Raw genomic sequence first — 20,814 nt, 5'->3', positions numbered from 1 at the left:
ATATGTTTTATATGATGTAAAATAATGAAAATAAAAAGCAATCTTGGCTCATGTTTAACTTAATCTTAACTTTACAGTTCAGGTTTGCTTTCGATCTTCGATTTCAGATTCATTGTAACAGACATTTAAACTAGGGGTGCCCAAATTTTTGCACCCCACTGTTATTCATTGCTTGTTGTTTGAACATGTGGAATGTTGGGTGCAAAATAATCATGTAGTGTTTTTTATGTTCTAATGGCAAGATCAGTCATTAGTGCTGCAATATTACTTCATATAGTATTCTTGCATGGTTGTATAATTCACTTCAGCAATAGTAAATAAAAATACAACAATAGGCTATATCTATTTTACATACAAAATACTGTCATGTGTTTGTAGAGAAGTAACATTTAGAGTATGTATGAAAAAATATGATGCTACTACCAGAATACTGCTAGAAACATAAGACATAAGACATACACTCAGTGAGCAATTTTATTAGACTTATTTTTTATACTTATTGGTCTTCTGCTGCTGTAGTCTATCCACTTAGAGTTATGATGCGTTGTGTGTTCAGAGATGCTCTTCTGCATACTACTGTTTTAATGTGTGGTTATTTGCGTTACTGTCATCTTCCTGCCAGCTTTGACCAGTCTGGCCATTCTCCTCTGACGTCTCTCATTAACAAGGCGTTTCTGTCTGCAGAACTGCTGTTCACTGGATTCCTTTTTGTTTTATTGCAAAATCTAGAGACTGTTATGCATGAAAATCCCAGGAGATCAGCAGTTTCTGAGATACTCAAACCACCCTATCTGGCACCAACAATCATTCCATGGTCAAAGTAATTTAGATCACATTTCTTCCGCATTCTGACATTTGGTCTGATTGTGTCATATGAAATATTCTCTACACTGTGATCGCAAAAAATTATTGGCAAAAATCCGTAACACAATAGTAGTACTACAGTTTTTCTGTTGTAAATATTTATCATTGTATGTGATGGAAATCCACAGTGTGGATTACTCATAGGCCAACATTTACATGTTTACATAAAAATTGTGAGTAGGGTATCTTGGCCACACCACAATCTGTGTTATAAGTGTTAATGGTGACTTTTCCTTCTTCACTCCACCAGCACTGTAATATGTCATTGGTGTTGCAAAGACAACACACAGAAGGCTTCATAAGAAATACCCAACTACAAGGTCACAGAGATTGGAAATGTGCCAACCAATGATTTACATGTAAAAGGACAATTAACCTGTAGTAATTTGCTCAGAAATCTTGGTACAAATTATTCATAAGCTCTTGAACATTACAGCCTGAGTCAGCTGAATTACTATGCCCTTTCTTTAATATTGGACAGTCCAGCGTAGCTTTGTTTGAAGAAGTAATAGATAAAAATATAGTTTGACTTGGCAGGGCATTTAATTGATCTGTTTCATTTTATTTGGAGTTGATGCTGAGATATAGGCTTTCCTGTACTGCTTAGCTCTGAATCAATTGCAACAGTAGTTTGTTTGGAAATTTAGTGACTTAGTTCCGTTGTCCAAATTCCAGGGAAAGATGCATTGAATTTTAAATTTGTAATTCATTCATGGAGGCTGGGTTGGAGCATGTGCCCAAAATCCTAAAATACTACCCCAAAAGCTCACCCCACTTGCAGCTTTAATTCTTATTGAAGCCCTTAATAATAATCTATAATTCAAGTCTGATGATAGCTTTGAGGCTAAAGGTATCTCTTTTTGCAATTTAAGAATAATCTTTTTTTTCATCAAAATTTAATGATGAAAAAAGCAGGTACAAAAAAACATCTGTGGGGAGACAAAAGACAAAAGAGTTCACATACACTGCGATTCACCGGATATTCAGAAACTAAAAGGATATAAAAAAATAAGAACATGAACATATAAAGAATGAGAATATAAAAAATTACAATGCCAAGAGCTTTATTGTAATCCCTATCTGCTTTTCCCCAGACATGAATACAGCTGGATAAAGAAAAAACAGCTAGAATAATTCCTGTTTTTACATTTCAAGGGTGAGGGCCGGCATATGAGAAATCGGCCAGTGGGTTATCTACTACCTTTGTGAGGTGTCCTCATTCAACTGATAAACATGAGAACATCAGGAACTAATGCGAGCTGTGGCATATGACGCTTTTGCCCGAGAATAAATGGCAAACTGTGTGTGTGTGTGTATGTGGGTGTGTGTGTGCGTGTGTGTGTGTATGTGTATGTGGGTGTGTGTGTGCGCGTCTGTGTGTCTGTATGTGGGTGTGTGTGTGTGTGTATGTGTGTGTGTGCCATGTGTGTATGTGTACGTGTGTGTGTATGTGTGTGTGTGTGTGTGTGTGTTTGTCGGTGTGTGTGTGTGCGTGTGTGTGTGTGTGTATGTGGGTGTGTGTGTGTGCATGTGCACATGCGTGTGTGTATGCGTGTGTATGTGTGTGTGTGCCGTGTGTGTATGTGTACATGCGTGTGTATGTGTGTGTCTGTGTATGTGTGTGTATGTGTGTGTGTCTGTGTATATGTGTGTGTGTCATGTGTGCATGTGTGTCGTGTGTGTGTGTGTGTGTGTGTGTGAATGCGTGTGTGTGTGTGTCGTGTGTGCGTGCGTGTGTGTTGTGTGTGTGTGTGTATGTGTGTGTGTATGTGTATATGTGTGTGTATATTTGTGTGTATGTGTGTGTGTGTGTGTGTATGCATGTGTGTGAAACCCTCTCTCTCTCTCATCTCAGGGATAACATCCTTGTGCTGGATATCTTCTTTGAAGCGTTGAATTACGAGACCATCGAGCAGAAGAAAGCATACGAGATCGCAGGGCTCCTGGGTAAGGCTGTGTGCTCAGCACTCTTATTTCATATACTCATAACCACAATAACCACATCACGTGTCCATTTTACTGTGGAAAATGTACATTCAGATGTAAATCATTTGTATTCTTTCTGGGATTCATCGTCCAGTATTTCTGATCAGTTTTCAGTAACACTTTTTGCTATGTTTGAATGGTTCTTTTCTTATACTTTTACTTAGCCAGATAGTTAGCCTGAGACCTTTAGTTGTGTTTGATGTTTTTTCTCCTACTGGGGAGTTTATTTAGCCTGTGTGCTTGCTATTTGGGGGTTCAGGCCTCGTGTGTGCCCTTTTGCTACTCTGTAAAGTGCCTTTGTGACAGTCTGCTGTAAAACTCAATTCTCAGTTGTTCTCAATCAAGGGATTGTGTGGGCACCTTTATGCAGGACAGGATTAGGTAGCCGGATGTCCTATACGTCCCTGGAGTTAACACCCTAGGATCTGTACTAAACAAAGTGAGTATGATAACCAAAGGAGGCGGATATTTCAGAGGAGGTATAACCTCCCCTGATTAGAATGTGCAGAAACATGGGCGTGTTGACTTGAAAGTAGGGTCAAGAGGTTTTCCTGAACATGTGACTCAATACTTGCAAATGTAACTTTTGAAACGGGAAGCTAGCAGTGTGCAGTTCTGTATATGCGGATTTTGGTTTCCACTTCGAGTATCGCAGCCAATTATCACTCGGAGTATCATAACCAATTATCACTTAGTCTCACAACTGATTACCACTCAGAGCATCACAACTGATTGTCACTTAGAGTATCGCAACCAATTACCACTCAGATCAAGATCTTGATTGCAGAATATGAATAGTTCAATCAGGTGTCATATCAATGGGGTAAAACAAAAGCTTGCACCCACATTCACCCACACTTGCGCCCATCTGTGATAACAGAGTAACTGTCAGGAAGCAGGACGGAGGAGCCAAGTGCAGACTAATAATTGGTAGATCAAGGCAGGCAATGGCCAGAATCCAGCAAACAGGAATGTCAAGGGACATCAGACACGTGGTTGGTCGACAAGCAGAGTTCGGTAATAGGTAGGCAGTCCACACAAGCGAAAGTGCAAGACATAATTCAAGAAACGTTATACTTTGTAAACTCTAGAGACTGTTGTGAGATCAGCAGTTTCTGAGATACTCTGTCTGGCACCAACACTCATTCCACAGTCAAAGTCACTTAGATCACATTTCTTCCCCATTCATGTCTGCCACATGATTGGCTGATTAGAGATTTACATTAACAAGCTGGTGTACAGGTGTTCCTAATATCGTATATGACGGTGTGTATGATTGCCTCTATTGCAGGTGACATTGGAGGCCAGATGGGCCTGTTCATTGGAGCCAGCATTCTAACTATCCTGGAGCTGTTTGACTATCTATACGAGGTGAGCTGTTTGACTATCTGTACGAGGTGAACTGTTTCACTATCTGTACGAGGTGAACTATTTGACTATCTGTACGAGGTGAGCTGTTCGACTATTTATACAAGGTGAGCTATTTGACTATCGGTGCAGGGTGAGCCATTTGAGTATCTGTACAAGGTGAGCTGTTTGACTGCTTTTCACCCAGATAGTTCCCAGCATGCACCAGGGCTGTCTTCACCTCAGGGTTTGTGGCTCTGATATCCCTTCACACGCTGTTGTCAGATGGAGCTCTTAAAATGATATGGTCAGTATCAGCATAGCGCTGACCTGCATACATAAGGGCCTAAGCCTCACGGCTCTCCTATCTAGGAACATGTCTGCCAACATTTCATCTTACACCATCTGCCGCAGGGAAGCCAGCCGCATTTATCCTCATTAACACTTACATCTTTTAATCGAAGAATGATCATGTAAGCCTCTTGTAGGACATTGTGTTACGATGCGCAGAACTTCTCTGCTCCGTTGGAGTTTAGGGTTAATGTGTAAGAGACGGGGTGAAGGAAGTTTTCGGACAGCCTTTTTGGTATGCACGGCTTGCAATGCTGTGCAGAGCGTTGTGTTATAGGTTCTGCTGGAACGGGAGCGCGGACCGGCTCTGATACCGACACGTCCTGCTCCTGGGCCGCGGATCAGTGACCAGTCCTCAAATCCGCCGCGCTAATGGCATAATTAGCACATTAGCATGCGGCAGGCGATCGTTTTTTTAATCTCTCGGTGGCCAAGTTTACGCCTGATATATAAAAGACACGATCCAGGTGTTTTGTTTTTATGACCAAACGTCCAATTTCCTTTTGACAAGTTGTTTTAATTTCATCCTCCAACGAAACTCATTGCCATAACGTCCTCCGCTCTTCCCGGAGGGCATAGACCGACTTGCTCTCCTTCGAAATCAGACCTGGGGCGATTACCTCATTGTTTTGGATTGAAATACTTATATGTATATGTTTTACTGAGCTTGTCTGGTGTATTGGACCTATGAAATACACTCAATAAGTATAAACCCTGCCTTCTGGCCCTCTTGGTCGGCTCAATTGCACCAGGCATCAATCGTACACAGAAAAGTATTTGAATCCAAAACAATGACTCAATTGACCCAGGTCTGGTTTCGGAGGAGAGTGAGGTGGGCTTGTTTCTCAGGCCTGTCCGAAACGGCCAGCCTCCTGCTCCACAGTGTCTCAGTCCCAGGCATGCTCTCTATGCGCAGCCAGTGAAGGCCTGATGGTTTTTAAACCTGCTACTGGGGACTGCCTGGTGCTTTGCATTGTGTGTCTACATGATTAACTAAATAATGAGGTAAAGAAATAAAGTAATTTTAATGTGTAGTAGTGTAGTAAAGTTTCAACTTAAATGTATCCGACCTTTGTCTTTAGGTCCAAGGGGGGTCCAAGGGTTGTCTGGGGGTGGCCACCATATCTCCTGGCTTTGCAGGCACAAAATATTTTTTTGCGGTTATTTATGTTTTTTTTAACAGTTTCACACACGGAAAAAACTACAAAAAATCACTATGTATTACTAGTCTACTTAGACTAAACATAAATGAATAGGCTATAGGCTACTGATAAGCTAATGTACAGGATGACATTAACAATGACAAATAAATAGGCTATGAGCCTCATTTGTCATGAGAAGCTCACTTACAAAAGTTAAGGCTATTCAGCAGGCAAATGCTCTAAGCAAACCGGCAAACAGGCCCTTACTTTAATGTGCCATGTGTTAAAAAATGTGGCATGGAATAAGGGCTTAGCATATGGAAAATCGAATGGAATGCTCTGAGTCTACTCCATGTTTGCGAATAACTTCCCAGGAGAAGCATATATAGAGAGAAGAGCAAGGGTCCAAGCACAGATCCTTGTGGTACTCCATATCTAACCCTAGATTGATAGAGGCGTCATTGTTAAAATGCACAAATTGATATCAGTCAGATAGGTATGCTCTACACCAAGAGAGAGCCTGTCCATGTCTATCCAACAGGGTGAGGCGATCAAGTGTGTGGAATGCTGTACTTAAATCTAGAAGCACAACTACAGAGATGTAGCCACTGTAGGAAGCGAGGAGTAGGTCATTGAGTGCTTTGACCAGGGCCGTTTCAGTGCTGTGTACCAGGATTTATATTTGATTTGGGTGCAGAAATTAACAGAGTTGATTTTAAATGACCTTTTCTCGTATTTTAGAAAGGAACGGGAGGCTCGAGATGGGCCTGTAGTTAGACGAGTCATTCTAGGTTTGGCTTCTTAAGAAGGGATTTGATGACTGCAAGCTTAAGTGTCCGTGGTATTGTCGAGGACCCGGCCCTAGGCCCCCTGATGAGAGATTGACGGGGGATGGGTTAGAAAGGAATGCATTGTTAACCCCTCGCACACGCCATCGAGGTGATAGTAAGAACGCCCGTAAGAAGAAAAATATGTGGTTCAGAGAATGAGCAGCCATGCTTGTCAGTAGAGGAGTCTGAAGACGGGGGACTTAGATTTAGGGTTTTAAGGAGCAAGGTTAAAGTTCTGACTGAGAATACCCCAACCCTACAGGGGAGGGGCACAATGCCTGGCTAAAGAAAAACAAAAATAAGGAAAACGGAAGGGATGTCAATACCGAAAGAAAATTAAGAGGCTTCACGGGCCTCTCTGAGGATAACACAAATAATTTATCGAATAGATTTAAAGGACTGACTATAGAGGAGTTGAATGATGAATTACACTCAGCTATTAGCTGGATGACCTTTGTAGACCCCTTAAGGCGCCACAAAAAGGGGCACCTAAAGAGGGTGTTGGGATGGTGGCAGGCTTTAACGTCTGGCTTACATGAAATCAAAGTTTGGAGGAAGTCAAGGAGAGATTATGAAACTGACACAGACACCAGTGATGAATAGGTTCATTAAAAACAACATAAGGGCTAGTGTTTTTCCACTTATATATTAAGATGGGGGAAATTCCCAAACCAGAGGGGCCCATGAAATAAAATATTGGGGACGGTTCTTTGGAGGTATGAGAAAATGACAATTGGAAAAACAGAAATAATTAATATGGTCATTGAAAAACAGGTTATATAAAAGATAAATGTCTTCCCGCTTGACATAATGGGGGCATTTCTTATCAAAAAAGGTACACTTTTGTATGCAAAAAAGATATATAAGGGATAAGTTTTTAGACCTTAGAGCAGGATCCCAGAATTTGGCTTCAGAAGATATCTACGAGCTGGTGAAGAAAGATCCACGCAGAACAATTATAACCAAGCTGGAGTGGTAATTATAATCTATATTACTTGTAGAAGTAGGAAAAGTAACATATTATAAGTTTACTTTTATATATCTTTTATTTCTTATTAGGGTACTATATAAAGTAGAAAAATGTAGAGAAATTATCATATTTAGATAAATATAATATAGGAATAGTTTCTTTTTAAACGTCAAGAAGGGGGAGCTATAGGATAAGGCTAAGGCCAAAGAGGATGGATATAGGAAGGGTGTACCTTGATTTTTAAACATCGTGGTGGAAACGTAATTTAGAAAGAGCTAAGAGGGGTATATGTAACTTGCATGTGATTAGCAAACTGCAAAAGATGATATGTACACTGTAATCTGTATAACTCTATTCTTTTGATTGATTATAATAAAGTATATCTTACTATATTCATATGTGATAAAGAGTCTTTAGAGGAATACATTGAATACAGGACATCGATTACCAGATTTGCATCACACCCTTCACTTCGAGACTGGGCTGGAAGTTCAGTAGAACTTACCAGGGCTCCAGGACGTTCGGAGTACTTGAGTTCGTCCCCGAGACACCTCATTGTGAGGTACTGCTCGTGGGAACGTGAGGTCTGAGCTCGGCAAGGGGTCCGTGGCTCACGACAGTATGTGTCCAGATGCTAAAGAAGCATTGACAGTATGCAACAGTGGTGTTCCAATCATTGGTAGTTGCTCCTTCAATAGCTTCATTGGGATAGGGTCTAGAAGACAAGTAGAAGATTTTGAAGAATTAACTATTGTATTAAACTCAATAAGATCTATTGGAGCAAAAGAGTTCAGATAGGCCACCCGTTCTTCTGAAGATTGTGCATCCATGTGTTGAGTGGATGGAAGGGCAGACCTTATATGAGGGGTGGTCGAAGAACTTTGAATCTTGTCCCCGATTTTTATTGCTACTAAATACTGATATTGAAACACAGGCTTCTTACACACATGATTCTTAGTCAGTCTGGCAGCAGTGTTAAACAAGTGGATTGTTTTTCTTGTATTCTTCTATTTAGGTAGAGAAATATGAGGAACGTGCTATGGAGAGGGCATGTTTATAGGTTAGTAGGCTGTGTTTCCAGGCATGAAGGAATACCTGCAATTTAGTAGAACACCATTTGCGCTCAAGTTGGCATGAAACTTGCTTGAGAGCACGAGTATGGTAAGGTGCTAATTTCTTATGGCAGACTTTCCTTTTCTTAAGAGGTGCGATAATATCCAGGGTTCTGGAAAGTATGTAATTTATGTTGTCGGTCAGCTGATCAATTGCGTTAATGGTTGCATTTGTGTATGCTTTTTGGCTGGAGCCAAGACAATCCCCACAGAGCTCAAATGAGCCTGGGAGCTCCTTAATCAAAACATTTGCAGTCCTGGAGGAAAGCTTATGGCTAAAGTAGGAAGTAGGATCTGTTGACACATGACAGACTGGTGAAAGTTGGAAAGTAATTAAATAATGGTCTGCCAACACAGGATTTTAGGCATGACTGCTATATTGGCTATTTCTGTATCATAAGTTGAGACCAGATTGAGAGTATGGTTATGGGAATGTGTGGGCTGATGTCTATGTTGATCAAAGCCAATAGATTCAATGATAGACAAGAATGCTGATCTGAGAGGATCGCCTTTATTATCCATGTGAATATTAAAATCCTCTGCAATAACTGCTTTATCTGAATTGACGATGATGCTGGGCAGAAAATCAGCAGACTCAAGTAAGAAACCGCCGTATGGCCCTGGTGACGAGGATAAAACTGACTGCACAAGCACTTAAAAAAGTTACATTTGAAGCCGGATTTCAAGGTAGCATGGAGATTGGAATTATATACAGCAGCAACACCCCCTCCACGACCCGTCAGACAGGGAATGTGAGTATAACTGTAACCGGGAGGGGTGGATTAATTTAGGGCAATATATTAATCAGTTTTAAGCCAAGTTTCAGATAAACATAGGATTTCAATTTGGTGATCAGTAATTCATTAATTTACAAGAGTGGCGTTAGTGATCTGATATTAATCAATCATATTAATCAATTAATCATATTCGTAAAATGACAGGATCTGATTTTTTTCAGATTAGCCATACAAGCCTAAAAGGCTTCTTAGCAGGACTTAATTTAGGTTGGAGTACAGACACTATTGAAATTGCATGAATCCTGGGCAGCAGTTCTTGGGAACAGGCAGAAATCTGTTTAAGACAGAAGGTCTGCTGCCTGGCCTTGGCTCTGTTGTCAGGAAATGCAATTTGTATTGAACACAGTGTTTAACTGCGGCCGTTCTTCATGAAACACAGTGTTTGTCTGAGGCTGTTCTGTATGAAACACAGCATCTGCAACAGTTCTGTATGAAACACAGTGTTTGTCTGAGGCTGTTCTGTATGAAACACAGCATTTGTCAGTGACGGATCTGTATGAAACGGTGTTTTTCTGCGGCTGTTCTTTGTGAAACACAATGTTTTTCTGCGGCTGTTCTTTGTGAAACACAATGTTTTTCTGCGGCTGTTCTTTGTGAAACACAATGTTTTTCTGCGGCTGTTCTTTGTGAAACACAATGTTTTTCTGTGGCTGGTCTGTATGAATCACAGCATGAATGTGTGTGATAGCAGGTACATTACATTGCATTACATTACAGGCATTTAGCAGATGCTCTTATCCAGAGCGACATACAATGAAGTTGAAATCTAATCCAGGGACAAGTGTGATGAGGACCCTAGAGGAAAGTACAGATTCGAGTCCTAGCGTGACCACATACAATTTGACCATTGTAAATGACTTACCAACTAGCATACCATGGTTGGCAGATAGAATACCCAGAGTACAACAACAACTATATAAGTGCTATTATAATCTTGGCATACACAAGGCTAATCATGGTGGTGAAATAGGGAGGGAAAGGTGCAGCCTGAAGAGATGAGTCTTCAGTCAGCACTTGAAAATGGTCGGCTGGTGTAAGTGATTGAATATATGTAGGGGCTGATCCCTTAAGTGCCTGGTATGCGAGCATTAAAGTTTTAAATTTGATGTAGCCATAACAGGCAGTCAGTGGAGGTCACTGAGCAGGGGGGTGACATGTAAGTGTCTGGGGACATTGAATACCAGACGAGCTGCAGAGTTCTGGATCAGTTGTAGGGGTCTGATGGCGGATACTGGAAGGCCAGCCAGCAGAGAATTGCAATAGTCCAGGCGGGACAGGACCATTGCTTGGACAAGGAGCTGAGTGGAGAAGGTGGTGAGAAGGGGTCGGATTCTCCGGATATTCTACAGGAAGAACCCGGGCCCGCATGCCCGGGTCACCGTAGCGATGTGCTCGGAGGAGGACAGCCTATTATCCATCACCACTCTGAGGTTTCTTGCACTGGCGGATGAGGTCACTGTGGTATTCCCTAGTGAAATGGAAAAATTGGAGAAGGGAGAGGTTAGAGCAGGGATGAAGATTACCTCCGTCTTGCCTGGGTTGAGCTTTAGATGGTGGTTGCCCATCGAGCTCTGGATGTCTCTCAGGCAGGCAGAGATACGGGTAGAGACCTGCGTGTCCAATGGGGGGAAGGAGAGAAAGAGTTGGGTGTCATCGGCATAACAATGATATGAGATGGCATGAGCACAGATAAGGGCCAAGGGATCTGGTGTAAATGCAGAAGAGGAGGGGACCGAGGACTGAGCCCTGGGGTACTTCTTTAACAAGGGGACGAGGGGTTGATACTTTAAGTTCATACGAGGGGTATGCTATTCCATGCTCATTAATGAACATGTGTGACATTAGCGGGTATGCTAATCCTTGTTCATTAATGAATCTGTGTGACATTAGCGGGAATGCTATTACATGTTCTTTAGTGAATGTGTTTCTGTCTGCAGGTGATTAAGTTCAGGCTTAGTGAATGTGTTTCTGTCTGCAGGTGATTAAGTTCAGGCTTAGTGAATGTGTTTCTGTCTGTAGGTGATTAAGTTCAGGCTTAGTGAATGTGTTTCTGTCTGCAGGTGATTAAGTTCAGGCTTAGTGAATGTGTTTCTGTCTGCAGGTGATTAAGTTCAGGCTTAGTGAATGTGTTTCTGTCTGCAGGTGATTAAGTTCAGGCTTAGTGAATGTGTTTCTGTCTGCAGGTGATTAAGTTCAGGCTTAGTGAATGTGTGTCTCTCTGCAGGTGATTAAGTTCAGGCTTAGTGAATGTGTTTCTGTCTGCAGGTGATTAAGTTCAGGCTTAGTGAATGTGTTTCTGTCTGCAGGTGATTAAGTTCAGGCTTAGTGAATGTGTTTCTGTCTGCAGGTGATTAAGTTCAGGCTTAGTGAATGTGTGTCTCTCTGCAGGTGATTAAGTTCAGGCTTAGTGAATGTGTTTCTGTCTGCAGGTGATTAAGTTCAGGCTTAGTGAATGTGTTTCTGTCTGCAGGTGATTAAGTTCAGGCTTAGTGAATGTGTTTCTGTCTGCAGGTGATTAAGTTCAGGCTTAGTGAATGTGTTTCTGTCTGCAGGTGATTAAGTTCAGGCTTAGTGAATGTGTTTCTGTCTGCAGGTGATTAAGTTCAGGCTTAGTGAATGTGTTTCTGTCTGCAGGTGATTAAGTTCAGGCTTAGTGAATGTGTTTCTGTCTGCAGGTGATTAAGTTCAGGCTTAGTGAATGTGTTTCTGTCTGCAGGTGATTCAGTTCAGGCTTAGTGAATGTGTTTCTGTCTGCAGGTGATTAAGTTCAGGCTTAGTGAATGTGTTTCTGTCTGCAGGTGATTAAGTTCAGGCTTAGTGAATGTGTGTCTCTCTGCAGGTGATTAAGTTCAGGCTTAGTGAATGTGTTTCTGTCTGCAGGTGATTAAGTTCAGGCTTAGTGAATGTGTTTCTGTCTGCAGGTGATTAAGTTCAGGCTTAGTGAATGTGTTTCTGTCTGCAGGTGATTAAGTTCAGGCTTAGTGAATGTGTTTCTGTCTGCAGGTGATTAAGTTCAGGCTTAGTGAATGTGTTTCTGTCTGCAGGTGATTAAGTTCAGGCTTAGTGAATGTGTTTCTGTCTGCAGGTGATTCAGTTCAGGCTTAGTGAATGTGTTTCTGTCTGCAGGTGATTAAGTTCAGGCTTAGTGAATGTGTTTCTGTCTGCAGGTGATTAAGTTCAGGCTTAGTGAATGTGTTTCTGTCTGCAGGTGATTAAGTTCAGGCTTAGTGAATGTGTTTCTGTCTGCAGGTGATTAAGTTCAGGCTTAGTGAATGTGTTTCTGTCTGCAGGTGATTAAGTTCAGGCTTAGTGAATGTGTTTCTGTCTGCAGGTGATTAAGTTCAGGCTTAGTGAATGTGTTTCTGTCTGCAGGTGATTCAGTTCAGGCTTAGTGAATGTGTTTCTGTCTGCAGGTGATTAAGTTCAGGCTTAGTGAATGTGTTTCTGTCTGCAGGTGATTAAGTTCAGGCTTAGTGAATGTGTGTCTCTCTGCAGGTGATTAAGTTCAGGCTTAGTGAATGTGTTTCTGTCTGCAGGTGATTAAGTTCAGGCTTAGTGAATGTGTTTCTGTCTGCAGGTGATTAAGTTCAGGCTTAGTGAATGTGTTTCTGTCTGCAGGTGATTAAGTTCAGGCTTAGTGAATGTGTTTCTGTCTGCAGGTGATTAAGTTCAGGCTTAGTGAATGTGTTTCTGTCTGCAGGTGATTAAGTTCAGGCTTAGTGGATGTGTTTCTGTCTGCAGGTGATTATGTTCAGGCTTAGTGAATGTGTTTCTGTCTGCAGGTGATTAAGTTCAGGCTTAGTGAATGTGTGTCTCTCTGCAGGTGATTAAGTTCAGGCTTAGTGAATGTGTTTCTGTCTGCAGGTGATTAAGTTCAGGCTTAGTGAATGTGTTTCTGTCTGCAGGTGATTAAGTTCAGGCTTAGTGAATGTGTTTCTGTCTGCAGGTGATTAAGTTCAGGCTTAGTGAATGTGTTTCTGTCTGCAGGTGATTAAGTTCAGGCTTAGTGAATGTGTTTCTGTCTGCAGGTGATTAAGTTCAGGCTTAGTGAATGTGTTTCTGTCTGCAGGTGATTAAGTTCAGGCTTAGTGAATGTGTTTCTGTCTGCAGGTGATTAAGTTCAGGCTTAGTGAATGTGTGTCTCTCTGCAGGTGATTAAGTTCAGGCTGTGCCGCGGCAACAGAAAGAAGAATAAACGGAGCAGCAACAGTGACCGGGGTGCAGTCCTGAGCCTGGATGACGTTAAACGCCACGTCAGTAACGACCACCGTGTCTCTGCACTGTCACCACACACACTGCAAAAACCAAACACTTAAGTCAATCTTAACAAGTATTTTTTTGGTCTTAACAGAATTTTCTGCTAAAAACACAAAAATATGCACAGTATGATGAGGTAGTCACTGAATCATTTCAGAAATGACCATAAGCACCACCTCCGTGCCCCAGGCTCAGAATAAAAAGAAGCTGTGAGTTTCACAGAGCTGGTATTTATGGGGGTTTTTCTTCATTGCTAACAATTGATACCAAGTTTACGTTTTCAGAACTCTTCACACAGTTAGCACAACCAAATAGGTGGACCAAACTGTGAATATTTTTTCATTGCTTTGACAAAAAAGGCATTCAATGGACACAGTTTTTAATAATCTTGAATTAATTTCTCAGTCAGGCTCAAACACCAAAAAAACTGTAGATTTCTACAGCTCAATTTGCAAATGTTTGCACACAGTATTTCAAAACTAATACATGCAAGTTCAAAACCTATAAAACAAATAGGCTAAATTCAACTGGATTGCAATTTGCGAAACCACAAATACTATATTGAAATGCATTCAAAACCTTAAAAAAGGTTTTCATTAAAGTTACTAGAGAAACAAGGCACTGGTTGAAGTTGAAGTTACTAGAGAAACAAAGCACTGGTTGCAGATTTTGGTTCTAATTCTGAATTAGTTATTGAATAGAACAATCACACCTGATTCAGTTGTAGACCTGCCTAGGTGTTGAGGGAATTTCAATTTAATCTTTGTTCAAGATGGACCCAGGAAGAAATACAAAATATCAGGCAGCAGGACTGAAGAACCAATCGCAACCACAAAATAGTGGTGTTTATTGTAGTCAGACAAGCAGTGGTTGAACAATGGCAGAGGTAATCACAATCATGGTCGGGGTCACAAGCAAAAGTCTAAGCACAGTAAGGCAATCCAAACAGGCGATAGTCCAAAACGTGATCATTAAAAAAAGTCTCAGTATTGAAAAATGTTTCTATCTAAGACTACTGCACAAATACACTAACGCTGGACCCCTGAGTGATGGGGATACTAATATACTCAAATGCAGGGGTCATCAAAACAGGCCCTCGTATCCAAACCCAGCCCTAGTTTTCTGTTCTCCCGGGTAATTAGTGCTACTGACAGTCTTCACACCTGACTCCCATGTAAAGGGAGGGTGGAAAACCAGCAGTCCTCGGCCCTTGAGGACCATGATTTAATGATTACTGGTATAATGTGTTGTCCGCATTTTCCTATATCTAGACAATGTTCAGGGAAAAGCTAAGACAGGCTTCAACCCATAATATCTGCTGCTAGTTGTTCCCTTATGTTTGGTTTGGGTCGGTTTGACCCATTTTAAACTTTTACTAAAAGAGGAACGATAGAGCTGGATTTCATATCCAGTGACAAAATTTGTGTACATTTTGTTTTGTTTTGTGTTTATATTTGTTGTTTGTCCTTTGAATTTCCTTTGCTATGTCTTGTTGCCTATATGGTTCTTTGAATACAACAAGATAAATATGAAAAATATTTGAGAATGTCAGCTCAAAACAATAAATATCAGATATCAACTTACTGCATGAATACCATGTTTCATTTGAATATTTCACAGATAAATATGATCTATGTCCCCCATGCCTTATAGTATTATACTACATTTGTTATATATAAATCATGTCTTTACCACAAAGAAGAATGTCATTCCATTGTTAAATGTGATCTAGCAGAGCTAAATGGCGACCATTAAGCACATAAAATATAGTGTGTGTCTTCCTCTGACTCATGTCTCCCAAATTGATAGTTTCTGTCTGCAAAAAGAATTGGGAGAAAATTAGGAGAAAAAGAAAACCGTAACTGTCAAATAGAAAAAGTCAAAATATCAAGCATTAAAAAATGAGGCATGAGTACAACAGTTGAGGAAATGTTTTGTAAGAGAGGCTGCTTGGACAGACACACACACATTTACACACACACACACACACACACACAAACACACCCACACAGTACTCTGCGATAAGGTTAATGAGTAATGTTTGGAGTAGGACGCCCACCTAACGCTTGTGTTTCCTGATTGGTCGAATGCCAGGTCATATTTCCAGTGATTTATGTCCCACTTAAATTTTGTCATTCAAGCAGGACAGACACTTATTTAACTAGGCATGAGAGGAGGGGGTAGAGGGAGGGCGGGAGAGTGAGCAGGGGGGAAAGAGAGAGAGAAGGGCAGAGGGAAAGGAGGGAGAGAGAGAGAAAAAGAGTGGAGGGAGAGAGCGAATGGAGGGAGAGAAAGGGAGAGGGAAAGGAGGGAGAGAGAAAAAGGGATTGAGAGAGACAGAGAGACAGAGGGAGAGATGAGTGATATGAGCGCAGTCGCAGATGGCTGACCAGGCCTCAGATTTTAAATTTGAGTTTCTCAGACGTGTGATGTGTTCCTGATGGCAAAGAATCAAGTGAATCAAGCCAGTTTGGCGGCCATTTTGTCTGTCAGTGTGTGGAAAGTGACCAGTACTGCACACTTTGAGCTGCCTTTCCCCTGCCTCGCCAACCCGGTTTTTTGGGGGGTGTTAAGCCAGTCTCACCTCAATTCTCTCCTCTTTTTTACGTTTGTTTTGTTCTGGTGGAAGAACACCAGAAACGCATTGTTAATGTTCAGAGGAGAAGGGCCACACTGCCAGTGACAGTAACACAAATAACCACGCATTACAACAGTGATATGCAGTAGAGCATCTCTGAACACACAATGTGTCAAAGTGGATAGGCTACAGCAGCAAAAGTCTAAAACATAAGTCTAATAAATACCTACTAAAGTGCTCACAAAGTGTATAATGTGGTATTTTTGTCAATCCCTGCCCCCTCCTCCCTCCCCCCTCCTTCACTCTCTTTTTCTCCTTCTCTGCTTCCCACTGCACAGGCTCCGTGTGAAAACATTCGAGCGCCGTCTACATACTCCGCAAACTTGCTACCTCACCACCCTGCGCAGGGAAACTTTGAGGACTTCACCTGCTGAGCCAATCACAGAGGAGCATGGAGGCGGAGCCTTGTAGCCCGTGCTACCAAAGTCAGCAACTCCCAACAAGAACTTTCACAAAGGAAATGTATGCTATCGGAACAGATTTGAACGGGTCTTTCTGTTTTTCTTATCTTTTTTTAATGGAGTATTTGCTTTTCCATTTCACGTGGATACAAAACTGAATATCCACCACAAACAAAAATTAAGTAGAAACGATGACAAAAGTCAAGTAGAAAACCTCATCTGGAAGTACGTTAGAAGAGCCCAGACCTATTCAAAGGAGGAACTATTACCTCCGATCACATGCTACACACTCAGAAGAGATTCTTTTTGAGGTCTGGCTGCAAAAGCGTAAAAGGGAAAGGTTGTCGTTGAACAGACACTTGCGTGAGCGACAGAGCTTTTCTTACCAACATCCCTTGCCTTTACAGCAGCAACAAAAACTTCTCCAGAACTGTGTGGTTCTTTGGGACAGTACAGCAGAAAAAAGCATTGCATTCTCCACTGTTCATGTAGCAGTATCCTTATCTGCCCCAGCCTCCACAGGGGGCCTAAGCAGGTGTCCGTGTATTTCTCATAAGACAGTGTCTCCTCTTTGGGTTAAAACAGCAGCCAGGATTAGAGTAAACCCAAGGGAAAGAGGTACTGGGGGTATAGGTTGGGTGGGGGGGGGGGGGGTTTAGGTGTAGAGACTTCCACCATTTTAGGGAGCAGAGGTTTAGCTTAGTGTGTGGTGAACTTCAGGTATCATCCTGTAAAAGCATGCTTGTACTCGTCTTCGTGTGCATGTGCGGTCATTTCAGCTGCCACATCTGGGGAGGGAAGTGCTACTTCATCACGCTTCATTTTATCGCATCCCTTTATTTTTCCATTTTGTGTTTTTTACTGTTGTTGTTGTTGTTGTTGTTGTGTGTGTGATTGTGCGTGTGATTGTGTGTGATTGTGTGTGTGTGTGAGTGTGTGATTGTGTGTGTGAGTGTTTCAGAATGAGGGGCTGCTCATTTATCAGTTCATTTCTGGAGGGGGAGGGGTTTGGGGAATGTGTTTCTCCTCGTACAGATCCATTTGAATGTCCATTCCTTAAGACGGGGACCTTTATGTAACTGTGTTATAGTCGCAAACGTCATATCAAAGCACAAAAATAACACCAATATGTAAAGGTGAAAATACTATGAAGACTATGATTATTATTCTGATTGCTATTGCCATTATAATTACCATGTATCATTATTATTCGCATTATTATTATTACTCGATAAATGACATTTATTTGTTTTTCTACTACAAGAGCATACATATTGCCTGATCATCCAGTCTCCATCATTTCAGATACCAGGCTGTTCTATTTATCTAACAAGATTAAAAAAATAAATAAAATTATGAATATCCATTTTTGAAATAGGACATCTTATTCCTCCCATATCTTCTGTCTCTGGTTTACAGTGTTCCCACACATTTAATTGAATTTAATATCACCTACAGCAATTTATGTGAGTGTTCTCTCTCTCGCAGTAATGCTTTAATAGGGCAGTGTCCGTGCAGTGTGTTGATATGGACCGCTGCCTTTCTGGAGAAAGCGACTGAGTTGAGTGGAATCTTCCTGCTCCTCGTCACAATGATTCCATCATGACCTCATCGGCCGCCTTCTTCTTTCTTCCCCCCCAAATGCAGAGATATTTTTAGACTGGTAATGTAATCTAGAATTAAAACTCAATTATCCAGAGGGACAGAGACTGGGAGCCAGGGAGAGAGAGAAAGAGTGAGTGAGTGAGCGATAGACAGGGAGAGAGAGAGAGAGAGAGAGAGAGAGAGAGAGAGATAGAGAGAGAGAGAAAAGATCATTGTAGTTCATATATACTCTTCCTGCATAGTCTCCTGTTTCCAAACATCTTGATGTCTTCAACATAGGAATATTGGGTGTGATCTTGTGAGACAGGGCCACCTTCCAAACCTGCTGAAGGCTATTACATTATAACTTTTTACAATTGATTATACGCAGGTCTCAATACTGAGTACACTTTTTCCAAACGCACAGTTCTCTTTACCAACACACAGCTTGGCACAAGAGTTAATATGGCACACAAAATGCACTAAGATTACCAAAACACAACTCATTCTACCACAACACTGGCTAAAGGTGTCACCCAACAAGATCACTTTCTCACTCATAACAGAATGACCTAAAAACACAAGAGCTGGCATTACAAGATGCATATTATTCTTTGAAGCTTTCATAAACTCAAGATTTATATTTAATTATATTTAAAGACATGGATCAATAATGCAGCAATATTCCTCAATATGCTTTCTTTTTGCCATATTTTTGGCATATGCAGTAGTACTCTAATTCCAAAGTGCCAGCGCAAAATGGAAACACAAATTAAGCAACAATTTCAATACCATATCTAGGAAAAAACACACACCTACTGTATATGTAGAATATGTTATGTACATCAATGCTAGTCAACCTGGATCTCTGGATTGGGTTCCAGGTTCTCATCTATATTGCAACTTCTCTCTTGCCATACATATAGGGAAAAAATCTATTTGAAGGTCTGATCCATCCCCAGCAATCTCTCACAGATATGTCCAGGCATGCAGCATTCATTGCATTCAGTAGGGACATCTGATCATCTGGATGGAGATCGTATATGTACCTTCCACCTCCATGAGGAAAAGAGTTCCTCTGTGGGGTTAAGGAATGGTGTAATGTGGGAGGAAAAGTGATCATCCTTGGATGGGTTTTGAACCACTCTGTGAGGGCACAGGCCTGGTGAAATGCCACAATTTATTTTCTCTTTTTTTACCTATAGATAGATCTTCTATATATTTCATATTATATGATATCATGGTGGACATGCCAAATTGAGGTCTAACTCAACATTGGGTTATGTTTTGAACTGTAGATACACAGAGTTTTGCTGGTGGTTGTGCTTGAGTGAGAAAGTAATTCATTTATTTTGAAGGATGTTGTCATTGAATGCATTTTGTGTGAAAGCAATGAAGAATGCCGGAGTTTTGAAAAAGCGTACTCAGTATTGAGACATGGGTATAACCAATTGCCAAAAACTGTAATGCCCCAAGATGGATGAGAAATTCCTGTTCGGAATTTCTATACAAAGATCATCCTACCATGCAGAAAGTCAAAAAAGGCATTATTCCTCTCTCTGTCCCGATCAGGGCTAGCAGCTCTGCCTCAGGCCCTTTAGCAGTCTGTGGAGGCGGAGGCTAATACGCTTCCATCTCCTGACCTTGAATTGTAGCTGAACTCAAGTCGTGAATATAATTTACCTTCACAAAAACGTTTACGAGCAGCACATGAGGACAAATTATAATATTCAGGTCTAAATATTTTCCTTCAGCTCTCTCTGAAACCAAAATGCAACATTCATAAACGAGAAGCTATTGGAAAATGAGTTCAAAAATGTATTAAAGAGGTATTATTTATCTGTTAAATGAATAGCTTCACATTTAAGCAAAAACAGAACACCTCGGGAATACCTGAACTGCCTAGAGCTAAGGGGTGTGTCCTGGAATAAGAGCTAAAGGGTGACTACCCCAAACTGTCAAAATATACCCAGAGTTATTCATTATGTATGGTCTGGTCAAATGGTTCAAAAGTCAAAACAATGAATGCGCAAACCTCACTGACCTTAGCGCTGACCTTCAATTAATTACCTTTATACTTTGGGGGCCGTTTATGTTTACAGATGGTTTTCCTGGAGATTATTTGGCGGCCGTGGCGCCATCTGCTTGTTTTCCTTTTGCTCTGCGGCCTGGTCAGCTGACCTGAGCAGTCGTGTTAGCAGAGCGCAATTTATACGCAGTTACTGCGGAAACGCTGCAGGCAACCAATCACAGGCCAGAGTGAAACTCCTTCCCTGCAATGTCAGCCTACCAGGCTGCACTGGGAAAGGAACTCCTTATCTCAGTGGAACTTCCTATTGATATGAAAGCTATATATATAATATATAATAATATACACACACCGGGCACTTTATTAACTTTATTATGAACTTTATTACACCTACTTATTCATCCGATTATCTAATCAGCCAATTGAGTGGCAGCAGTGCAATGCAATCATGTAAATACAGGTCAGGAGCTTCAGTTAATGTTCACATCAACCATCAAAATGGGGAA

The 20,814-nt window shown here is 41.2% G+C and overlaps 1 protein-coding gene across 3 annotated transcripts in view; it reads left to right on the top strand.

The window, feature by feature from the left end:
* LOC133110354 (acid-sensing ion channel 1) overlaps positions 1–18,061 on the top strand; it is a 288,095-nt gene extending 270,034 nt beyond the window's left edge. For all 3 annotated transcript variants that reach the window (XM_061220385.1, XM_061220383.1, XM_061220384.1), the window contains 4 exons: positions 2,720–2,811; positions 4,142–4,221; positions 13,551–13,652; positions 16,573–18,061. In XM_061220385.1, coding sequence (XP_061076369.1) covers positions 2,720–2,811; positions 4,142–4,221; positions 13,551–13,652; positions 16,573–16,668 — 370 coding nt within the window. In that variant the 3' untranslated portion in view covers positions 16,669–18,061. The remainder of the gene's footprint in view (positions 1–2,719; positions 2,812–4,141; positions 4,222–13,550; positions 13,653–16,572) is intronic.
* Positions 18,062–20,814: the final 2,753 nt, after the last annotated feature.

This window comes from Conger conger, chromosome 14 (assembly GCF_963514075.1).
Source record: "Conger conger chromosome 14, fConCon1.1, whole genome shotgun sequence".
NCBI classification, from domain to species: Eukaryota; Metazoa; Chordata; class Actinopteri; order Anguilliformes; family Congridae; genus Conger; species Conger conger.
The sequence above is the reverse complement of the archived record's forward strand: the minus strand, read 5'-3'. Positions and strand labels throughout refer to the sequence as shown.